Source organism: Perca fluviatilis, chromosome 16 (genome assembly GCF_010015445.1).
Source record: "Perca fluviatilis chromosome 16, GENO_Pfluv_1.0, whole genome shotgun sequence".
Lineage (NCBI taxonomy): Eukaryota > Metazoa > Chordata > Actinopteri > Perciformes > Percidae > Perca > Perca fluviatilis.
This window is the reverse complement of record NC_053127.1, coordinates 18400622-18424206: the sequence shown is the minus strand read 5'-3', so window position 1 is coordinate 18424206 and position 23585 is coordinate 18400622. Positions and strand designations below refer to the sequence as shown.

Sequence of the window (23585 nt, the reverse complement as noted above, 5' to 3'; positions counted from 1 at the left end):
CCCATTGTAATGAATGGGACATATAGCAAGCAGCTGCGTTGTCCTACAAAGAGGCGCACCAGCGTTCATAAAAATGCCTTAAAATCAAATCGGACACAACGGTTAGCTTTATAAGACATTGGGGAATGTGTTGTAGAAGTGGCGTGACGAAATTCAAACAGTAAATATAATTTAGTTATGGCGAAAGTGTAGCTAGCTAGCTGCGGTATTTCCCCATTGTAATGAATGGGACATATAGCAAGCAGCTGCTTGTCCTACAAAGACGCCTCGCGTTCATAAAAATGCCTTAAAATCAAATCGGACACAACGGTTAGCTTTATAAGACATTGGGGAATGATGTTGTATAAGTGGCGTGACGAAATTCAAACTGTAAATATAATTTAGTTATGACGACAATGTAGCTAGCTAGCTGCGGTATTTCCCCATTGTAATGAATGGGACATATAGCAAGCAGCTGCTTGTCCTACAAAGACGCCTCGCGTTCATAAAAATGCCTTAAAATCAAATCGGACACAACGGTTAGCTTTATAAGACATTGGGACATTCAAAACCGTAAATGTATTATTTATAGATATAGTTATGCCGGCAGCTGGCCGCGGAGCCCCGTAGTGCAGTATCCACAAAGGGTGACTTTGCCCTGGGTATGGAGCCCAGCAGGCTGTCGCTTTCTCGTCAGACTGTGTGGAGCTCCTAAAGTCCGACACGTCTTACCAAATTTGCAATTAGATTCATCAATTTTTGTTAAAAGTAAGTATATTGGTAATGAAACATTGCAGTGTCTGGAATATGAGATTCTGTCGCTTCTCTAATGTATGTGTATTGGGGATTCGCTCAACCAATCAGCGCGCGTCTCTAATGTCTGCGTATGGCAAGTTGCTCAACCAATCACCGCGCAGCTCATCTAAATATTCATGACCATACCATATTTGGAAGAAAAGCTCTTGTTACAAATAGGGCCAAAACACAGGGATGCATAAGGGCCCATAAAATATCAACCAGGCCATTTTCAGCCCAACCAATGTTACATACCCCATTAGGAGACCATAAGGAACAGTGTGAAATACCCTATATAATCATTCTATCACCCCTTTAACACAATGAGATTTTTGATAAATAATCACCAATAATGTGGATACAATCAAGTGGGTAAAGGCAAATAATAAAAGTAAGTCTGGAAAATTAAATCACCTTTCTGTAATGCAGCCTTTAAAACCAGAAACAGACAACACTTTGACTACGTTCACACCGAAAGTCTTAATGCTTAATTCAGATTTTTTTGCTCAGATCTGATTTTTCACATTACCTTTTAAAATGTGGCCTATATTAGATTCCAGTGTGAACTGTTTGCGGTTTCCAACTGACAAGCATGCGCAAAAGAACAATAAGAATGACCTCAGACACAGCACGCTGTTGCACTCAAGTTAGGGAGGTTATGGAGGAAGTAAGCATTTTCGCTTTTATTTCAAAATGTTTGTGTAATGGCAGCCGTAACATTAATGAGCAGGTGCTAAGGAGGAGAAGAATGAAGAGAAAGAGAGCCAGATTGTCTATTTTGGCCTTTTGCGGGCTTATGGCTGCAAATTCACTACAGAGGTCTGTGTGGATGCAGAGACGAAGCCATGACTGGTGGGACTGCATTGTAAATAGCTTCACAGAGATGCAATTTATTAAAACTTTCTGTCAGTTTTTATTTTGCTGTCTGTGTCTAGGGCTAACTCCCGCCAGCGCATAATTGTGACAAATGTCAATGTAGATTGACGTGAAAGTTGCATCAAATCCGCCTTGGTTGTTCATACTCAGCTGCATTGAAAAAATATGATTCAGGACCACATATGGAAGTGGAATAAATCTGATTTGAAAAAATCAGATCTGGCAAGATTTGAGTGCTCACACTACTTCTGAAAAAGTCTGACCTGGTTACTTGAGCCCCAAAAAAATCTGATTCGGGCCACTTTTGCCTGCAGTCTGAACTTAATCCAAAATATAAGACAATATCTAGCTTCATATATCGATATCAATATATTGGGGGAGGTCAGAGCATGTTTCCTCTGGTAAAAAGGGAGAGTTCTCTGCGCTTCTGCCGACCACAACAATCCGGTGCAACCAAGGCAGGACACAACAGTATAAAATAGCAAAAAATTGCTGGTGCAACACAGATGTCTTCTTACTTGATGGTTTTATTTCTTAAGGTGCATAACAGTGACTAACGTAAAATGTTTTTAGCATTGTTATTGTTTTGATCATGCCTTGTAAGCTCTGTCTGTCACAAGTGACAGTGTACTCTCAATTAAAACAAAAAAAGATATACTACTAGAACTTCAGCATTAGGCAAAGGTCATAACACTGATGGTTCTGTGTTCCAATTTAAATATTAATCAGCAACACTTGAAATAGACTACCTTCAAACTGCTTCGCAGATGATATTTAAATTCCAAAAAGAGATCTGCACTCGCTGAAGTGCAGTTAAAGAAAATATTTATTATTCATCACTAACCATTCTCTGCAGGTTTCTTTCTCTTCTCTCTCTCTCTCACACACACACACACACACAAACACAAACACACACACACACACACACACACACACACACACACACACACACACACACACACACACACACATACACACACATTTACACACTTGCTTTCTTATTCACGTTCTTCATGTATTGCCTTTTTCTTGTATACAGTATATATTTCTCATTTTCTCTCCTATAGTTCCTCACCACCAAGCACTCTCCACAAACAGGGGCTGTTGAATACGTTAGTGGAATACATATTAGGACTCTGTACTGATCTTAATCACAAAAAATGAGGATCCTTGACAAACCTCTATGCCCCTCTCTTTGTTCTGTCCCCCCCCCCCCCCAACCCATCTACACCCATCGTCTCCCCTTCTCTTCTTTCACTACCAGCTTCTTCCCTCTTAACACTCCAATCCAGGTTGCGTGTGTATGAATATTGATGTTAATTACCCCTCGCCTGAAAAATAGCTGTTCAATCTGTGATTTCCCCAAGGAATTAGCTCATGACACACACACACACACACATCTACACACACAAAATAGTACACACCCGCAAAGGAGGGTACCATAGAGGCAAGTATTTGTTGTGCTCCAGAACAGGAGCTTATATCGGGGAGTGGTCTCGGTGGAATTGCATCTTTTTATCCCTGACAATTCTTCCCTCAAATGCTGTTCCTCAATATGGCACATCATTAATGCCAAAATGTGGCTGTGTGTGCGTAAAATATATTTTGACAACAGCCAACTATCGAGCCTGAATCATTGCTAATGGGGCTGATGCGATTCTGTTGGCCAGTCTGAACTGTTTTCTAGCATTGTCATTTGTAAAAGAAATATGAAAGCGAATCAGTTGTTTTAGAAACAAAGGGATCCTATTTTTTCTTTTTTTTGTATTTTATATGAGGTCTTATATTATAATGGAACACTTAACATGACAGAAATAATAACATAGTAATTCAATTTAACATATGAGGACAGCACACTGTTGTAAAAAAAAACTGCTTAATTGATTCAACATTAGTTTTACTATTACACATGATAAATATATCATGATTATTAGAAGCATCTGTGATTTAACAACCTACAGTATAACCTTGCAGTGCAGTAGGTAAGACTTATAAAACTAACTTTCTGTCATATTTGCTGAAACAGACCCTATGTTCGAGTAGAACTACATGAAGCAGGTAATTAAAAAAGAAATCTGGCTCCCTTGGCACCACCTACAGCCTGTAGTGCGATTTGCAAAAAAACACCGCTCCCTGTTCAGATGCACCAATCAGGGCCAGGGCGGTGTCTAACTGCATGTCAATCACTGCTCATGCACACACATTCATTCTCCCTTGTGGGTGGAGGGGCTTAGGAGACCGTTTTGGGCTTTAGCGGAAAGGGGGGAGGGACTGAGAAGTTGTCGATGTTCAAATTTTTTGGCTAAGTCCTGGATCTTTACAATCCTGGGATTAACCGGGATGTTAACCGATGTTAACCGTAACTCTGTGGGGAGAGTTACATTTTTTTTCCTTATGGTTTTGGCAGCTGCTCACACAATCAGATTATAGTACTACTACTAATATTTTATAATTGCTGAAACCTTTTTTTAGGGTGTTTACTTTATATTTCACCATTGCAAAGATGAATATTTAAATTGTGTCACTTATGTAGTAGAAATGTGAATTTCTTTTTAGAAATTGGTGGCTTCTAGACCAAGAAAAGCCAGAAAATGTGTTTTTGGCTCATGTGGATGAAAGACACCAAATCCCAGAATGCACTTGCTTCGCTGCTTTAGCATCTACTCCCAAGCCACGCCTACCCTTTACAGACAGACAGTGAGGCGATCAACTCAACAAGTGTGTTTTATTGTCATTTCAACCATATACACGAAAAAACGTTTCAAGTGGTGTTACACATTTAAAATATATACTTTTTTGCCACAGCTGATACATTATCCGGACTTCTTTCAGTGGATTGATTGATAGCTCCAGAGTGAACAGAACTGTGTCCATGGCAACGCTCTTCTATGCATGGCAACGGTGTGTTATCCTTAGCAGCGGTCTGTTATGTAAGGGTTAATGTCCGCGTCGGACGGTTCACGCCTCGCCGTCGTCCATTAATACCTGACAATGGACACCTCGAAGGGCATTAACCCGCTTATACCATGGTCACTTCCCAAATAACATATTTTTAAAACATTAGTTCATATTTTAATTAGTTCTACAATCGAAATCTAAAGTTTATCCAAACAATAACTCCGTTACCCTGGTTACGCCTGACGGTTTGACTAATACCTGGAACAATCATTCCCATCCATCAGGTTCTTATGCAATGCAAACGTTGTTCTCTCCACCAGGAAATTAGCGTAACGCCTGCTGCTCCCTTTAGCAACCGGAGATATTTATATAGTCCGCTCGCTGATAGAACCCTTCAGTTTAGCTACGAGCCAGAAAGCTAACGCTATGCTAGCAAGATCCAAAGTCAATAACATTGTGTACAGTTGGCAATCAGTAAAAATAATTTGACAGTATGTTGAACAACAACACAAGCTAGCTATCAGCCATGTCATTGTCCCCAAAACAATATAACGACTTTTACGAAGAATTATTATCCGCTGATTGTAACGTTGCTGTCGGCTGCAGCGGCGCAGCCTGAAGCAGCGAGCTGAGATATGTGAGATAACGTTATTCTCTGTGAAACAAAGTCAGTCCAGAGGGCCAGTAGAACTTACTTCTTGCAGCCTGTGTGTTTTAGCGCCAACCTGTGGTGTTCAGAGGACGAGTTGGAAATAATAAATCCACATTTCCTTATTGATTTAATGTAGCGCATTCATTTAGAACAGTAAACAGTCAGTTTCACCGAACTCCTTTACTAGGTGTCCTACATCACTTTTTAATGGACACCCTGCAGCCAATCAGAATCGAGTATTCACCCAGACCATGGTATAACAAGAAATAACAGACCGCATTCTACATTAGAATTCAACCAAGCCATAAAAGAAGGCTAACACATAGCTACTAGCATTAGCTCTTGTTGGGCTGTGGTATAAACATTGAGTATAAACACAGCCGTAAATTTGCGTGGGATGTAGAATGGTCGGCATTTTACAGTCACAAACTCCACCAGCACTTAGCAGTTAGTTGGATACAAATCACCCCATTTCTGCAACAGGCAGTCTGTGGTAACACAGCCCACCGCCACTAGCTAGTCTTACCCGGTGACAGAGCAGCAGGCTGGATTGTCCACAGCAATATTTCCACAACAACAAAAACACAGCAGTCTCTGAACTCACGTTGGGAGTTTCATTGAAGTTGGATGTAGGCCAGTTTGTTTAATGAGCGGACACTTGCAAGAAGGATTGGTGGAACAGGTGGCCGGCTAGCGTTAGCTTTCCACCGGCACACTCGTTCAACGCTCCCCGCTGATGAGGTCTCTTTACCGGCCAGAGGCATCGAGCACCACCTCTGGTCTCCGTGCAGGCGAAGCTCGCGTAGTGTGTCGAGTATTGCGTCTGTAATAAAGTGTCCTGCATATTCTCCGATGTGTACCAATGTATCCCGGTGGTACACTTGTGCGGTAGTTTGAATGCACATAATTGTTCTAAAATTTCCGTAGGGATGAACAGTTTCTGCTCCTGCTGAGAAGCTAAGCGAGGATTCAAGATGGTTGACACTCGTTTTTTCTTCGGCAATCTCCGGAAAAAGCCGACAGTCCAACCCCCTATGGGCTATGCGGAAGTGGCTTCTAATACTGGCTGTAGTTTTTTGCCTCTGGCAAAAAAGCCTCAGATGACGCAAAAATTGTCATTTTGCGTCATCTGAGGCTTTTTTCCAGACCCACAATACAGAGATCTCCCCTCTCAGGGGGACATGAGGGAGGGAAGCACGGTCATTCAAAAATACTACCGGGTTTCTACTGATACAAAGCTTAATGCTAAATCGGTGAAGTGTCCCTTTAAGTTTGTACTGCCTAATGGCAAACTGGTAGGTGCCCTACAGTTAAGTATCTGTATCAGCAAATTAATTTGTCTACCTCAACTACTGTTCTTGGAAACTTTTGCATGTGCTTTGAGGTACTACATATCTCACATGTGTGGAACTCCTTTACAGTCAATGGAAAAAAATTAAAATTCTATTTTCTGCTTTAGGCCAGCAGCTCAAGGCCACATTCGACACTACTAGCACAACACACCAGAATCTCAGATTGTACTGTCAGCAATCTAGATGCATTGGGGGTAGTCTGGGTGTACAGTGCTGGGATAAAGCATGACGGAGACACGCCAGATGTCAGGCATTCTTTACTCCTTCTGCTATCTATTTTGCAAGGGCAATGTCGCTGCATCCAGAGCTTGAGATTGAAGTTGATGCTGATAATGCGGTACAGACTTGGGCTGCCTGGCCACATCCAGCACATTCCACACGTGATTCATTACACAATTAAAATTACTCTCACCGCCAGCTTCATTTGAGTTACTCATGACTACTGCATGAGCACGATATATAAAAAAAATTGTGCCAGCCAAAAAACAGTAACAGTATAGTAGTAACTATTTAAATTTGCTGGATAATTTAGTCTGGATCAACGGAAGTACATTTCCAGGATAATTGCCTGACATCCCACGCGTGGCTCGCGTGTTGCCATTCTCAAACTCCTTTCATTTCGGTGAACAACAAACTTCGAGCTAGCAAGTTACACGCTGAATGCTTTTTTAAAGCCTAAGGTCTTCTTCACAGTGCTTGTTTTGCTCGTCAAATAGTCCAAAACCTGAAGATATTCATTTTACAATGAAATAATACAAAGGGATTTGTTCAATAAATGTACTAATCTTTCATTACTATTAAATGATATCAGTACTCCTATACAGTAAGTATCATTCTACTTTGTTTCCCTGCAGCCCTTTCTCCTCCCCGAGGTTTTACGGGAAAGTCACCCATGAAGGCTTCACCAATGAAGTCTTCACCAATGAAGTTTTCACCCATGAAGGCTTCACCAATGGCTTCACCCATGAAGGCTTCACCCATGAAGGCTTCGCCAATGGCTTCACCCATGAAGGCTTCGCCAATGAAGTTTTCACCCATGAAGGCTTCACCCATGAAGGCTACCAGCACTTCTCCTGGTTCTTCAACAAAAGTGATTCCTATAGCAATCCTTAACCCCTACCAAAGCAAGTAAGTCTGTGTGTCCATGTCTGTACATGTATGGTATCTTCATAATTCTTTAAACACGGCTAACTTTTATAGTGGATAGTGTGGTGGAATTTCCAGCTTACAAACTTATGCTATGTAAGTTGAGACAGTGGTACCCTAGCTCTCATTCAGGTGGGTGTCAAACATAACCTCATAACCTGTCTCAGGCAGAAGACGAGAGACGTAACCGCTGTATGATAAGACAGTGCTGCCTCATCCTGCCAAGGTCATGGAGGAAGTAAACACATAACACATTCTGTCTGTGCGGAGGTATTTGGGTTAAGCATATGTGTTTACAGCACCCGCAATATCTTTGTTTACATTGAAGGGTCAGCTAAACTTAACACCTCCAGCATGATTATAAATACACTTTCATGAAGACTGTACTGCCTGCCTAAATTTTCTCCTCAATTGAGATTCCATTAAATGCTTCTGTGTAAGTCATTAAAGTCTCCCGAACCTTCTTCACGTATGTGACATGAGTTGTGCTGCTCCTGAGTTTTTCCTTAACAGATAGTTATAAAGCACTGAACCTGACTGACATGTAAATGGCAAAACCGACAGCATTTATTTAGCACCTTTCTTCCTTACCAGACAAAGTGCCTTCCAATCATCCATTCACATGCACATTAATACACTGATATTGTCAGCGTCACACTTCAACATGCAGACAGGAAGAGACAGGTATCGAACCACCAACCTCGTGATTAAAGGACGAGCCGCTCTACCTCATGATCCAAAGCCACCCCTGAGCCGCAAGGGCAAACACTATTTTTCCTCATGCTGTGACTCTACTTCCCTGTTTGCTGCCATTTCTGAGTAGCGCTTTGGGGCATGTTTGAAAATGTGTGGATATGTGCTTCTGCATGCATGTGTGAGCATTCAGTTTTTCTATAACAATGCCTGTGTGTGTCTGTGTATTTGTTCGTGTGCAATGTACATGTTATTCAGCCCATCTGCATGGAAATGAAAAGAAAGGACCGATCTTGCCTCAGAAACATTTTAACGGCAGGTACTGCTGGGTCTTTATGGTCTGCTGCGGAGGTTTTGATTCGGTTATTTGGCCCAGTGGGGATTTGGCCGACCTCGTTTTTTTTCCCCCTTTCCTTTCCTCTCACAATTTCTTTACCCCCTCTGGGGTTCAGTTGTACTGCTGTTTTTCCTTCTCACTTCTTATCATTTCATTTGATTTAATTCTCTGTCTTTGACCTTTAAAGTTGGCCACAAAAAGACAAGAGCACAGTAAAGCAAGATGTAGTTGTCCAGATTGGAGTAAAGGTACTCTGTCAACTTTCTCTCCATGTATGGGCTCTGACTACGTAGCCCTGTTTGAAATTGCAAGCTGTAAAGATAACTGTGCCTCTAGGTGTTGTAATAAACTGATGACTGTTCTAACTTAGAAGTTAGGGAGTACCTACAGTGAGTAAAACAGATGACTTCAGCAGCTGTGGTCCTTCTACGTAGGTTTGCGTGAAATGAAAAGTGCGGGTGTGTGTTACACAAAGTGTTACATACAGCAGATTATATAGGGATGCTGTGTATGTTCACATTCTTTTTTATGGCCGTTTGCATAGCTTTCTCTTCCCATTCTGCTGGTGTTAAGTAATAGCATCTAGAGCAGACTATAATTGGCTTTTGGCTGCCATAAACCTTGGTGTAGCAGTCTTATCCATACTGAGCAGGGAATGGGGTTCACTCTGGGCCAGCAGCTGCTCTCATGATAGGGGATTTAATTGCAGGCAAAGTTATGGTATGAATATCCTCCACTGCACAATTATCAATGCAGTCAAAAAGCTCACTGCTGCATAAACTGCCGAACTTGGCTGACTGTTGTTAAAAACAGAACAAGAAGCACATTTCAAATGCATCCAGGAGTTGGCGGATGTACAACACCTAGTTCACAAAGTTGCTTGATGCTTTTCTTTCATGGAACTTTTAAAAGACTGAGAAGACACTCATCCAATTTTCTTGGGAATTGTTCTTTTGTGCAGTTGTTTCACGTTGGTGACTGATGTGAGCTGAGATGGGATGCTCATTAACAAAAGAAGTTTTTTAAAGTGTCTCTGCAGCATACTTTACTGTTTGTGCTGACCTTTAGACTGCAACTCTTAGTTAAGTTGCACATAACTGTGTTGGTCAAAAAAAAATAATTAAAACATGATGGAAGACATTCAAGTAAAACATTTGCAAAGGTTAGATTTTGGTCAGTTGGCATGTTTTTTTATATCAGAAAACTAGTTAAATTTTAATTAAGGTATTTTTTTTTGTTTAAAGTATGGGGATGTTTTCCCCTAAAAATCACTTACAGCAGGTTGTTTAGTTAAGTTAGTTTTGTTGACATCTACTTTGAAAGCACTGATTCAAGTGTCACTCTGTGTAACTCCCTAGGTGGACTGTCAGAGCCCGAGTCACCAGCAAGTCCAGTATCCGCACCTGGAGTAACTCTAGAGGAGAGGGCAAGCTTTTCTCCTTTGAGATAGTGGATGAGAGTGTGAGTAGAGGAGTGGAGAGGCCTGAATATCTGTTTATGTGGTTTTATCCGTGAAACGAAATGTTTAATGGAAATGTGCTGGTGGTCAACAGGGAGAAATCAAGATTACAGCCTTCAATAAAGAAGTGGACAAGTTTTTCTCTCTAGTGGAGCAAGGCAAGGTGAGCAGATTCCACTCACCCATATCCTTCCTCACTTGAAGTGATAAGAGCATCTTTGAAACTTCACTTAAAAAGGATACATTTTGAAAATATTACACATCGCCAATAGCTTTGAATGCTGCAAGAAAATGTTTGTACTCATATTGTTTCAAAAGGAGCTTTCAAACACCGTAGCCATTTAATTTCTTTGATAAAATTGACAACAGTAAGACAATATCTAAAGGCTATAAAACATTCACAGAAACACTTGCAGAGTAAGCCTCAGTCACAGCTATCCATTTTGTATGCACATAACGCCTCAAACTAATTTATCATAGGTAAAATAGTGCCTAATAAACCCTTCTGCAAAATCCTCTCATGCCTGCAGGACTTTAGGCCAATGAATGAGCCAGAGGCAAGTATTAGAGGATTTTGTGGAAGGGATTTATTAAGTCATATTTTACTGAAATATATATATGTCGGAGACATTGAGCATTTTGGTGGATATATGAGGCTGGGAGTGCGGTGCTTTGAGAAAACTTGTCAAATCTGATGTGTTGATATTGTTTTGCTGTTGTTAAAGTGTTATCTTAAAGTTATCTTAATTGTATCAGAGAAAGTCTTGCAGGCTGTGTTCTCCATGGAGGATGCATGTACTGTATAAAGTTTATCTTCTGGCATAAGTAATTGATACAGAGATTATAGTTTTTATGGGTCACTGTAATCCCTCCTCCTCTCCATACTGGAAGTGAACGTTCCCTCTGTACCACTCCATATAGGGTAACTCTGAAGCTTCATTTTATCTTTGGCTGAAATTTACAAAATATTTACAATACAAGGACAGTGGATTTTTGTCTCTTACAATGTAGTCATGGCACAATCTCTTCACAACAAGTTTGTAGAGGAGGAATGATCACAGCAACCAATAATTCTCCCGATGTGTGCGGGCATGTGAATATTCCAAACCAAAGGTATTCTTGCGTTTATCATATAGAGTAGTACCAGAATTAAAGTCAGTCGCACACTATTGCATATTAATCTTTTTGCCAATCCAGCTGGTTTTTAAAGAATCTTGGAGGTATGTGTTAATGGGATCATCTGTCATCCAGAGGGTCCTAAGTCAAGACCTTGTTTCAGCAAGCATCTGCTTTACTGTCCTTTAGTAAGAAAATGTAATGCCCACCAGCTCCAGCTGCATAACTGACACTGAAGCTGACCTCTGACCTTGGTGAAGGCCTGCAAATCAAACAGAATTTTATACAAGAATTAAAGTTTATACAGTACGATCCTTAAATAATCATGAGTACTAAGGAACAATTCATTTTAGGAATTCCTTATTATACTTATGAGGAAATAGTACTGCCCTCACTGAAACTTGTGACTTCAGTTTTACCAACATGGGAAGTCAAATACTAGTACTGTGTATATTGCATCAATGTGGTTAAACAAATTAAAAACACCATAAATAGATGAGTGACAATAAGTAAAATGTCAGATGAGGTATAGAGATGCATGATGGCACACAGTGAGAGATATCAACATTTTTTTTTCACGTAGGAGAGTTGACACGAGTCTCAAGCTATTGTTTATGCAAGAGAAAAACTTGTTCTTATTGGTGTGTTCTGTTTGTGCTGAAATGGGTGGTGCTCACTCTGAACACCCAGAACATGCTCTTTGCATGTTCCAGTATACCAATGCAATTACAGACAGGTAGAACACATGTTAAAGCTCTTGCTCAACTCAGTCTGGCCCACAGAGCTTAATAACTCAATTAACCCCGACCATCATTTTGCTAGTCACACTGGCTCAGGTATCAGCCACTGGCAGTGACTACCAACTCAGCCATAGATCCAATTTGGGCCCTCTGCCCTCCAAAGATAAATAAAGGAATGAATCTGTCTTCCCTTCGTGATTTGAGCATTGACAGAACAGTGAGTGGGTGTGACTGGCTCTGAGCGGCCAGAATGCTTATCACATTAGTTTCATGCTCCTATCTCTGTGTGGGGTAAATCAAAGAGAGAGAGAGATGAGGAGGGAAAGGGGGAGGAGGGGTGTATTGGAGAGTTAATGAAGAAGTGTGCCTCACATATTGAGTTTAAATTGTGCTGTTTAGCAGACTCGGTCTCAGCTGCTACTTATTTTCTGGTGAATTTGTAAAGTGATGAGCCTGATATGACACCACATCTTAGTTGGACCTGAAGGGTTTTCCTTTATTATTAAAAGCTTTTGTTGGAATAGAAGCTGCATTGTAATAATAATTTCCTTTGCAGGATCAATATAGTGGTCACCCAATTCGATCACAGTTGCCTCAAATTCACAGGAAATCACCAGTCTGATAAGCTCTAATTTTATAATGCCAGCTCACCTTGCTCGCCCATTCTTTGTAGGTGTACTACATAACCAAGGCTACACTGAAGGTGGCCAACAAACAGTACAACACACTGAAGCACAACTACGAGATGACCCTCCACGCTCAGTCGTCCATCGTGCCATGTGATGACAATCAGGGCATCCCTGCAGTGCACTGTGACTTTGTGCCCATCGCAGAGCTGGAGAACCGAGACAAGGACGCCATCATTGGTAAGAGAAGAATTTTCATCAATAAGACTTTATTTGTACATTTCTATTATTTAACCGACAAACAACTTTACTAACCGTAGGTGAGCATGTAGAGCTTTAGTGCCGAGGACAGTTTGTAAAAAAAGGCGAAGGCAGGAGACAGGGCTGTTTGAATTTTTTCCCCCAACTACATCTCACATACAGCTTGTTTTTTGCAATCAAGGCTTAAAAAATTATAATCAACTGATTAAGATAGGTATGTGTCACAACCAATCAGCAATCTGTGGCTCGAATAATGACTCACTCCCTCTCTAAACTTTGTAAACAAAAAAGGTGTTAGAAAATGAAGTGGATTCAGCAACTGTGTGGCATATTTCTTTGCTACAAATTCATTCAGATATAGATTTTTGTGGATATTCAAGGAGGGATTTAACCACATTGCTAAATGGCTGCCATGTACAATACATCTATTGTGAAAATCATAAGCCATGACTAACAGCCCAGTGGGTGCGTTAGTCCAGTCAGGTGAAGAAAAGGTTCAAGTTGATATGTGTGAAGAAAAGTGATGTCAATCTGTTGCTCTACAGCTTACTTGGTCTGGCTTCTCTGTAAAGAAAAAGCTTGCCAGAACACATTGTGCAAGAACATTTTCATATTTTTTTTTTTCCTTACTTTCTGCTGAGATGTTTGCTTGTACGAGTGTTTTAAGTCAGATCACCCAAACTTTATTAACTGGACAAACTTGTCATAAGTTGCTTGTTTTAGCCTGATAAATGCCACCTGTTCATGAGGACATACACATACGTGAGATTTATGCAGTTACATAATTAAATTTGCCATATATGGCTGGGTGTTAGGTTACTTTGGTACCTGGTGCTGTTGTGCAGCCTGCACAACGGCACCGTCGGAGGTGTGTCAGGCAGAAATAGGTTTGGGTACTGAAATCAGTCCTTCCAGAAAAACAGAGTTTTTTTTGTGATTGTTGCGGGCAAAAATCCTTGATTATGCAGCACGTTTTCTTAAAAAATGCGATGGAATATGCAGGATATTTATGCAATTTTATGCGATGAAATTGCGGGAACTTGCAAAAATTTCGGGAACTTGGAAAAACTGCGGTTTGATGAAAAAGAAAAGAAAAAGTGATTCCCCCAACACCCTGCTTTTTTTAAACTTAATTTCCAAAAATAGTTTACAGATATTCAGTCATTGCAATAAGTAAACAAATAAGATACAAAAATATACAATAATATAATAATATAATATTAAAGTAAAAATAAAAGTAATAGTCTAAACAGAGGGAAATAAAAGATACAAAAATCGTTAATAATATAGACAGCAGGAGCACTTAAACAAAGAAATTTGAGTAGACATCAGATATTAAGATAGCTTTCTTATTGGATACCAACTTAAGAGACTCAAAGTACATGTCAAATTCAACCTCTTTTCGATGATGTTCACATCGCGTAATTACGTCACTTCATAACGTTCCCATGGCAACAGGGGAAAATGGCTGCTCTTGTGTGAAGTAAACGCAACATTTTTTCAACTTTCTGCTTAAGATATATGTGCCTTTTTTGCAACGGAAATGCGGGGATTATGAAATCATGCAAGCACCGCATATTTTGCGTGGAAATCGGCAATTTATGCGGCAAAATATTTGATATATATATCTATATATATCTGCATATTTGAAAAAATCTGGCCCCCGCATGAATATGCAGACTTTGGCTGATTATGCATTGAATTATGCGATCGCATAATCGCGTTTTTCTGGAGGGACTGTGAAATGCGGTGCCAATAGGCAATAGACTTTTTTTTTTTTTTTTTTCAGACGCATCGCTGCACAGAACGCTACTTTACCGTTAGCTAGTAGCTGGGTTAAACACAATGGTTAAAATGCTGACCGCTTACGTTAAGCAGTGTAAAGTGTATATTATATATATTTAAGTTCAGGCACCGTTTAGGCACCGGCACCGTTTTAAAAGTATTGTTTTAGCACCGGTATCGGAAAAAACCCAAACGATACCCAACCCTAGGCAGAAATGCCCAGCAGGTGGACCCACCTGTGCTCACATCTATCTGTGGTTACGTTTCATGCACAAAAATCTTAACGAAGAGTAAAAAGAAGAATTTCACTCAGGTCCTGCTTTTAGAAATCAGCAGATGATGCTATGTTAAGCAGTGTCAGTAGTGGTATTAGAAGACCTGGAACTGTTAGAAAATATTTATAGTTGTCTGACTGAGAGAATTTTCCTACAACTACTGAACTGTACAAATTTGTTTGCCGAAATCAGCCAATACAAATCTCTTAGTAAATTGGCGGCCATGATGATGATGATTATATGGTGAACAGAATATTAACTTTGCACGAAGCTTGTCTTAGTTATATAGTTATTTATTTAGTAGTATGATTTCCTATTTAAACTCCAAATTCATTCAGATGAGTGTTTTTCCCCCTTGTGGAGAGAGTAAGACTATCTGTACATGACTCGTACAACAGGTCTGGCCCACTCGTGAATTTTGTTCGTACCTAAGAAAAAATATTAAGTACAAGAAAATTTGTAAATGTCACAAATCCTCTTAAATCCCTCATTTGTGCCACTTAAGAATGAATCTATTTGTATGAATGCTTCTTGCATGAGGCCCATTGACTAACCAAAAAGTAGGCTGGTGATGTCAGGCTAGTATTAGAAAATTTGGATTATCAGCTGGATCATCTCTCTATCTGCTCCATCGACCCAGGCAATTACAAGTTCTAGATATAGATGGTATAAAAACAGAGCTAATAGACAGGCACGTGCCAGTCAATTACGTACCAGGTGTCCTGAAAGAATACATTATGACAGGGTCAGATGGGAAGGTTAATTCAGGCATATGGTAAAGATGAGAGATTAAAAGAGGATAATGCTCATTCCACTGTTTTTATGAAGGTTAGTTACAGTTCCTGCCCTCTGTGCCTGACAGGAATGTCTTATCTCTGTGACAGCTAAATTGGGATGGTCCAAGTGTAGATTGAGGTTGAAATTAGTGATTGAACAGTGTGCCGTTGACAGTCTGGTCAATATTATTCTTGAGTTGATGCACAGGTGATGTTTCTGTAGTTGTGGCAATGAGGATGTATTTTTTTAAAGACTGCCCTTATTCTGTATGCAAGTTGAAAGGTGAGGACATAACATTGCATGTTACAGTGTTGGACCCCTTTTAATTGTTTGGTCAACTTTTTAGACTTACATTAATCAATTGTTTTGTTACTTATGAGTAGGGTGGGGCATTATTTAAAAGTTTTCAATACTAGTGACGATGCAATACCTGAGTTTTGGTGCGGATACAAAAAATATTTTATTTTTGAGAAATACAAACATGTTTTGTCTACAAAACCATTGGTTTCATTTAACAACAGAGGATACAGATATTAAATGTTAAATAATGTCTAAAAGCAAGAAGCCTTACAATAACTTAAACTTTGCATCATAAATTTGGCCAAAATTCTGATTTAAATCAGGAACTATCTGATCACAGAATAAATCATTGTTCAATCACATTTCAGTCTGTACCAACAAAGTAACACATTTTCAAAACAAAGTGATCATGTGCTGTACAAGAGTTAAAAGGGGAGTAAGTAGCATAGTTACAGTACAATTTTTAAAGGGCAATTTCAGATGCATTTCTCACCACACCCATCAGCACAGTTTGTACTTGTGATCAGTCACACACCCCGATGTGATTTTGCATTGCACAATAGTACAGTGCTATACTGCAGAGGGTCAGCAGACTGCAGAATGGCAGCACAAGAAGGGCTATTAATTCTTTCAAGTGTTGGACATGCCATATTGGACAATACATTAATGGTTGCAAACCTACTGAGTGGAAGATTCATGTAGTACAGCAACACAGTTTAGAGATGCACTGAGCGGTTTACCTGGAGGAGTGTGTTTGCGCTGGTCGCAGAGGGGCAGCGTTACATGTCGTTTGTGTCATCTGTTGTCTCTCCATTCACCCTCTCTCCTCGCTCCTTTGTTAAGTAGGGGATTATAGCATGGTAATGAGAACTGTCAGCCTGTTCCTGTGGTGATAATGGAGTTCAGAGGTGGATGACATCGTCTCAATCATAATGGAATTAAGGAGGGTTGAAAGAGCACAGACAGAGAGCAAGAGAGTAACGGTGAAAGGAGGGGAGAGAGGAAGAGTTTAGAGAACGGTTAGCAGACAGGAGGATGAAGTTCAGAGAATGACTGGTTTGCAAAATTCATATTATAATTCTGTCTAGTCATTTTATTTAACGCATGTGCACTAATTTTGACACCATAAGATTTTCACTAGTAGTGCTATAGAGCAATGTTTTTATGGGTGGGTCTTTGTTTTAATTGTTTTGATTGTATTGTGTGCACACACACAACACAGATATACCTTTTATAGTCTTTTCACCTGTTAAATCGTTGTTTTTCTGTCCTTTAAAGCCGTCCCATCTTCTATTTTCACTATTAAAATGATGTGTATATATGTGTATTTTATGTGCTTTTGTGTCTCCTGTCAAAGCACTTTGTTAACTATTGTTTTTAAAGGTGCTATACAAATAAAGTTGTTGTTGTTATTATTATTATTATTATTATTATTATTATTAAGCTCCTCTCCTGTGGAACCAGCTCCCAGTCTGGGTTCGGGAGGCAGACACCGTCACCACATTTAAGAGTAAAACTCTCCTCTTTGATAAAGCTTATAGTTAGGGAGTGAGGAGTTGCAGCGTTCGTCTAGACCGGCGGGGGAGGGTATATAGCTTCAGACACGGCACCCCTTCTCTTCTCTGCTTCTCTTTATAGTCGTCAGATTCATCTACCAACCCTTATATAACTGGCTCAGGTTTGCCTTGCACCAGCTCTTAATTATGCTGTTATAATTTTAGACTGTCGGGGGACTTCCTTTGACACACTGAGCTTCTCTCTCTCTTTCCATTTGTGTGTATCCATGTCCCAGAAACGCTTGTTACTAACTTAGCGCTGGGGAGCTTATTCCCTGGAGTCCTTATGTTTATTCGCCCAGCAGTTTTCCTTGGATTAGGGTGGCACCTAAATCATGGTTGCAGCTGTCGCCATGGTCCTGCTCCGCGCCCTGCTATACCCTGCAGTGCCCTGTTACTTCCTGCAATGCCCTGCAATGACCTGCTACACCCTGTAACGCCCTGCAGTGCGCTGCTACGCCATGAACTTCTACAACTACTATTTCTAGTCATAAGCCGCTTTCCGACCAAGTAGTTACAGGAATGTAGTTATAGGAAAAGTCCACTTCTAAGCAGATCTACTAACTACTCTCCCCCAAAACCGTTTTTTTTCCATTTGCATTCGCACAGGCCAAGTGGCCATAGGGACTATAGGAGGGGTAAGGGAGTGACGCAAGCACGGAAAACGGTCTTTATAGCGTTAAAATCAGAAAACAAATATACCAAAAAAAGTATGATCTAAATACTAAATCTAATGTAAACTTAAAACAAAAAGTAAGGAAATTTGTGTTTGGTGGATTATTTCTCTGTGGTAACAATGCTTTTTGGCAATAAATCTTATACCGTTGGAAAGCCTGTTTAGTTCCCTTTCAAATGATGCCCCATTTGTAAGGAACATGCATTTGTGGGATGAGCAGCAGAGCTCAGTATGTGGGTTGTGCGCATGAAAAATTTGCCAAATCGTCTCTGACAATGCCAAACAGCTTATTCTGCCATTGACTCGTTTGGTGGATTGGATGATTGAAGTTTGAAGAAACAAGACATATTGGCAATTTAAATTTACAATTTATTAATTTCACAAACAAAATTGGTGGGTCTTTGTAAATTATAGAGTGTGGTCTAGACCTACTCTATCTGTAGTGTCTTGAGATAACTCTTTTTATGATTTGATACTATGAAGAAAATTGAATTGATTATTATTATTATTATTAGCCTGTTTCACACTATTCCACTTATCGACAGATGGTGGCAAAGAAACATAGCAATGTGGCAACAAAGGCAAGGAAGAAGACTGCAATCTTGAAAACATGATCGTATACAATGCAATATTCAAATACCACTTCACAAATGTTATATTGATAACCTTACGTCATAGAATGGGGATGCATTCCATCCCATCTTTTTTTTGTTTACACAATTTCTTGATTAATCTTTAATTTTCTTTGTTTTCAGTATTATTGTGACATTTGTTATACATAAGCACTTTATAAATTAATTTGACTTATTCTGATGATGTTTTAATATTAGTCAAGTCAAGTCAAGTCAATTTATTTGTATAGCACATTTAAACGAACAACTGTTGACTGTTGATATTAGTCATGATAGGCCAGGTTCTTCACTGTCTTTGAGCTCAGCAGCAACAGCTCTTCAGTGAATCAGCAATCCTGAATGAAGTTTTTAGGCCTCGGGCACGACAGGAAACATGAATGAGTGTGTTTGTTGTGATTTGGAGTGTGGGCCAGGGTGTTAGCCAGCCTGTTATGACATTTATGTCATATGGCTTTGACTTAGCAATATCAGAGGGGTGTAAACTCTGCTGTGTTGGGTCTTTACTCCTGTGATGTGATACCACTTCATAATACCCAGGGGGCATTTTTACACTATACACCATGTGAAGACATTTCAAAAGGTTCTCTCACTTAATGAACTATTGCTTTCTCCCTGTTTTACATAATTATAAGTATAATTTTCTGCCTGTATTCGTGAGCTATCTATAGATAGATATGTAAAATGATTCTCTCTCTCTGCCCGTAGATGTGATTGGAGTGTGTAAGAGTGCTGAGGATGTATCCCGTATCACCACTAAGACCAGCAGAGAAGTCTCCAAGAGGGCCCTCGACATAATAGACACAACTGGCAAAGTGGTGACAGTCACACTGTGGGGAGAGGAGGTACTAACTGTAATTTCTTCCTCTCGCTCTCTCCTTCCTTGCCTAATATCTGTCTGTATCTATGGATGGATTTGCAGTTTAACTTAAAAACATGTTGAGCAGGCTGTAATTAATCGTGTGTTTATGAATGTGTCCATCCGTTTATGTGCGTAACATATCTGTGTGAGTGCTCTTGCATTCAGAGCTGTTTGATTGGGTTTTCTAGGCTGTAAAATTTGGATCAGTCAAATCATCCGTGTGACCTTCAGGATTGTTTTGGACCAGAGTCTCTGATTTGAGACGGAAGGCTAAATAACTCTCGAATGTGCATGAAATGGCACTATTCTTCACTAAGCTCATTCAATCTGCAAGAGCTAATCCCTCCTCTTTTCCAAAATCCAAAAATGACTTTCAAATTAACTTGTAGGTTGTCCAATTATAAAAGCAAACTATACCACATATTACTTTCTGGTTTCTGCAAGCTGCAGAAACAGGCTGAACATATAAGAGACAATAACACAAATGCTTTTGCCGTCTCTTGTTCTCCATCTTCCTCTCCTCAATTCCTGTCTTTGACACAGTTTGTCCTTTCTCCAGGCGGAGAAGTTTGATGGTTCCGGGGAGCCTGTAGTCGCCATCAAAGGAGCTCGCTTATCTGATTTTGGGGGCATATCTCTCTCTGCTTTGTTCAGTTCAACAGTCATGGTCAACCCAGACATACCGGAGGCCTTTAGTCTGCGGGCCTGGTGAGTCACACTGGTGTGCACACATACACCAACGCTCACCAACACACATTGATAAACACTTACAAAATTATCCACAAATGCTGGGATGTGCAGTGCGCACGGAAATCCAATCACTTTATCACAAGCACCACTCAAGACACGGTATGTTCAAACACACAGACAAATCACTCAAGATCTTATCCCTCCTGTTTCTGTAACGCTTATATACGTAGAATATAGTATAATAAACACCAAACACTGATGAACAAACCTAAGTGCAAAGCCCTGATGATCACGTGTCAGGAGACTGGTGAAATGTGCCTCTTCAGTTCCAGCGGGACTCTAGACAGGATGTAGACAGGATTGGATGCAGGAATAACAGAAAAGCAGAACACGGATATTTCTAGATTCCAGCTCTGAACTGCTACTGTACGTGCACAGAAAGATGGGGACATGGTGAGCCGCATCAAACTGGATTCTTATTAGCACTTCCTGTAGAGGGATTTTAAATTATGACTCATTCACTCATTATGGCTGTTCCCAAGTCTAGCCACCGCTGAAGTATAAACCCCCCCCCCCCCCGTGTGTGTACATATCAGTGCTTCAGTGTGATTGTGTGTGTTACACTGAAAGCTATTTTAGGCAGCGTCAAACAGTGCACTCACAGCATCAAAGTGTGAATACAATTTGGGTTTGTTGGTACCTGTGGACATTATTCTGTTCACTCTTTTAATCTGGTTTCTAAATTTTGCTAGATGCTACTTGAACAATAGCCATCTGTGTGCATGCGTGTGTGCTAGAAGGGAGAGAGTGGAGAGAGAGCATCCATTGCTCCAGTTTTAATCTTGGTCTTATAGTCTTTGGTCAATACACCATCGCATCCTAACATTCAAAGGGCTAAATAAAAGCAGTTCTCCTCCTTCCATTCTTCTCAAACCCTTACTCCCCCCCCCCATCTCTGCTACTGTTTGGTCCGCTCTTCAGTTTTCACGCTGACAGCGGTGAAGGAATGACAATGAATGTTATTCAAGGAGCAGACAGAGTGTTTTCCACTTCTTTTTTACATGTAGGTCTGCGCTTTACAAAGACAAAGAGAATCTGTCTGACTCTAGTTCCTGTGGCAATGTGATGCTTTGTGGGATTGTTTTGACCATGCTGCCTTGCAAAATTGGAGGAAACTGATGAATTTGGATGATGCCTTGATTAGATTGCTCTGCTCGGCTATAATACAGAGCAGGAGTCACGCTGATGCGTTAAGATGTAAAAGGGAATATTAAAAAGGTAGATAAATTAATAGATGGAGTGCCTACACAAAAGAAAAGACAGATGAGCATTGTTTTTCTTTTAGCCTCAGCAAAGAAACTGTTAATGAACAAAATGTATATAAATATAAAAAGCTGATTAAAGTATGAATGCATTTGTCCGTGATAGACAGCCATATGTCAGATAAAATGGATTGCAGGATACAGATGCAGTGGCTGTAAATCAGTTAAGGGAGCAATTCAGTCATGGCTGAAGGCGGTTTCTTTAGATAATAGCAAATCCAGTGCAGTATCTCCTTCACAGGAAAAATCAAAGTCTGTTAATATAACACACATGCATTCATATAAACAAATACACACAAACTCACTTTCTTTTACACCCTGTTTTTCACTATAGACTCCTGGACATGTTCACAGATGACTAATATTGATGTACCTGTCAAGTTTAATCACTTTAGTATCCAGTGATTGCTTTCTCAAGCATGCTCTATTTGTGTTTTCATTTGACTCAACAGACAGACTCTCCTTTGGTTTTTTCTTTCTGTCTTCTTACACTCTAAATAATGCATGTTATATTTCACATGTATGTGTATTTGTATTTGGTGTGCAAGACTGTGCATACATTTATTTGCACAATTGTGCTGTGTGTTTTAATGTCAACACTACAGGTATGACCAGAGAGGCTATGCGCTTGACAGCCAATCCCTGACAGAGACGAGGTCAGTGGGGAGCGGCGCAAAGGTGAACTGGAAAACACTGAGCGACGTTAAGAATGAACAGTTGGGACAAGCAGAGAAGGTGCAGTACATACATAAATACATACTGTACATAAATGCATACAGTAAAGCATAGCAAGGCACCGATCTAAAGGCAAGAACAGAAAACAGAAATTGACTCTTTAAAGTGTTAGTTCACCTTAATAAGAACGGATATTAGAGACAGAAATCTAAAAACTGGGCCAGATGAAACCAGAATTACTTCCGTAGCTAGACACCATTTGTTTTTGGTATTTGGATTAATTGACCATTTAAAGAAAAAGCTACCATAAAACTTTTGGTGACGTCTTTTTAATTTCTAGGCCCTGTCGATATCAGATGTTGTATTATCATGGATAACTGGCCTCACAATAAATTAAAACTGCAAATAATAAGTACTTTTTTATTACCGATCTGATGATTATTTATTTACACCATTACACCACCACCACTACCAGCCTGCACAGTGGTAACGAGGCATGACGGAGCCATCTTCTCATTCTGTTTACGGCAAATTCTGACTCTACCATCTGAATGTCTCAACAGAAAATCTATTAAAAGGAACATTTAAATGTTTGCTTAAAAAGTATTGCAAATTCCTTTCAACTCTACAATGAAATTATGGCTAAATCTCTCCACAAGTCAGATTTAATTTTTATTCATGGAGTTGGAATTCATACTTTATTAATAATTTATTAATTCACTCTGAATTAACATAAAAACAATTAACTTGAAGACCAAGTAAGTGGTGTAGGCAATGAAGATGTAAACTAAGGTTTAATGTCTTAATTTCAATGAATGTGTTGCATTTACAGTATTTCTGTTTCTTTGGCTTTGGTTGATTCATTAAGGCATTTCCATGACTCAGTGCATTCCACAATAAAGGGCCAGAAAGTAAGAATTATAATATAAAAACCATGAGCAAATATGACACTTACAACTTAACTTGTTTTTATATGGTTGTATAACTTAAATTTGAAGGTTTACTGGCTCTCAAAACAGGGCATCTACAGTAGATCCGGTAGAAATGAACCCACCACGAGTGTAACAGCAAAACATAAATCTATTTTTTTGCATTGCAGTTTTAGTTT

The 23585-nt window shown here is 39.8% G+C and overlaps 1 protein-coding gene across 2 annotated transcripts in view; it reads left to right on the top strand.

Moving 5' to 3' along the window:
- The window catches only part of LOC120544112 (replication protein A 70 kDa DNA-binding subunit-like), a 55452-nt gene that overhangs the window by 10404 nt on the left and 21463 nt on the right, over window positions 1-23585 (top strand). For both annotated transcript variants that reach the window (XM_039777684.1, XM_039777683.1), the window contains exons 7-13: window positions 7407-7680; window positions 10087-10189; window positions 10282-10350; window positions 12717-12909; window positions 19637-19773; window positions 20350-20498; window positions 22408-22537. In XM_039777684.1, coding sequence (XP_039633618.1) covers window positions 7407-7680; window positions 10087-10189; window positions 10282-10350; window positions 12717-12909; window positions 19637-19773; window positions 20350-20498; window positions 22408-22537 — 1055 coding nt within the window. The remainder of the gene's footprint in view (window positions 1-7406; window positions 7681-10086; window positions 10190-10281; window positions 10351-12716; window positions 12910-19636; window positions 19774-20349; window positions 20499-22407; window positions 22538-23585) is intronic.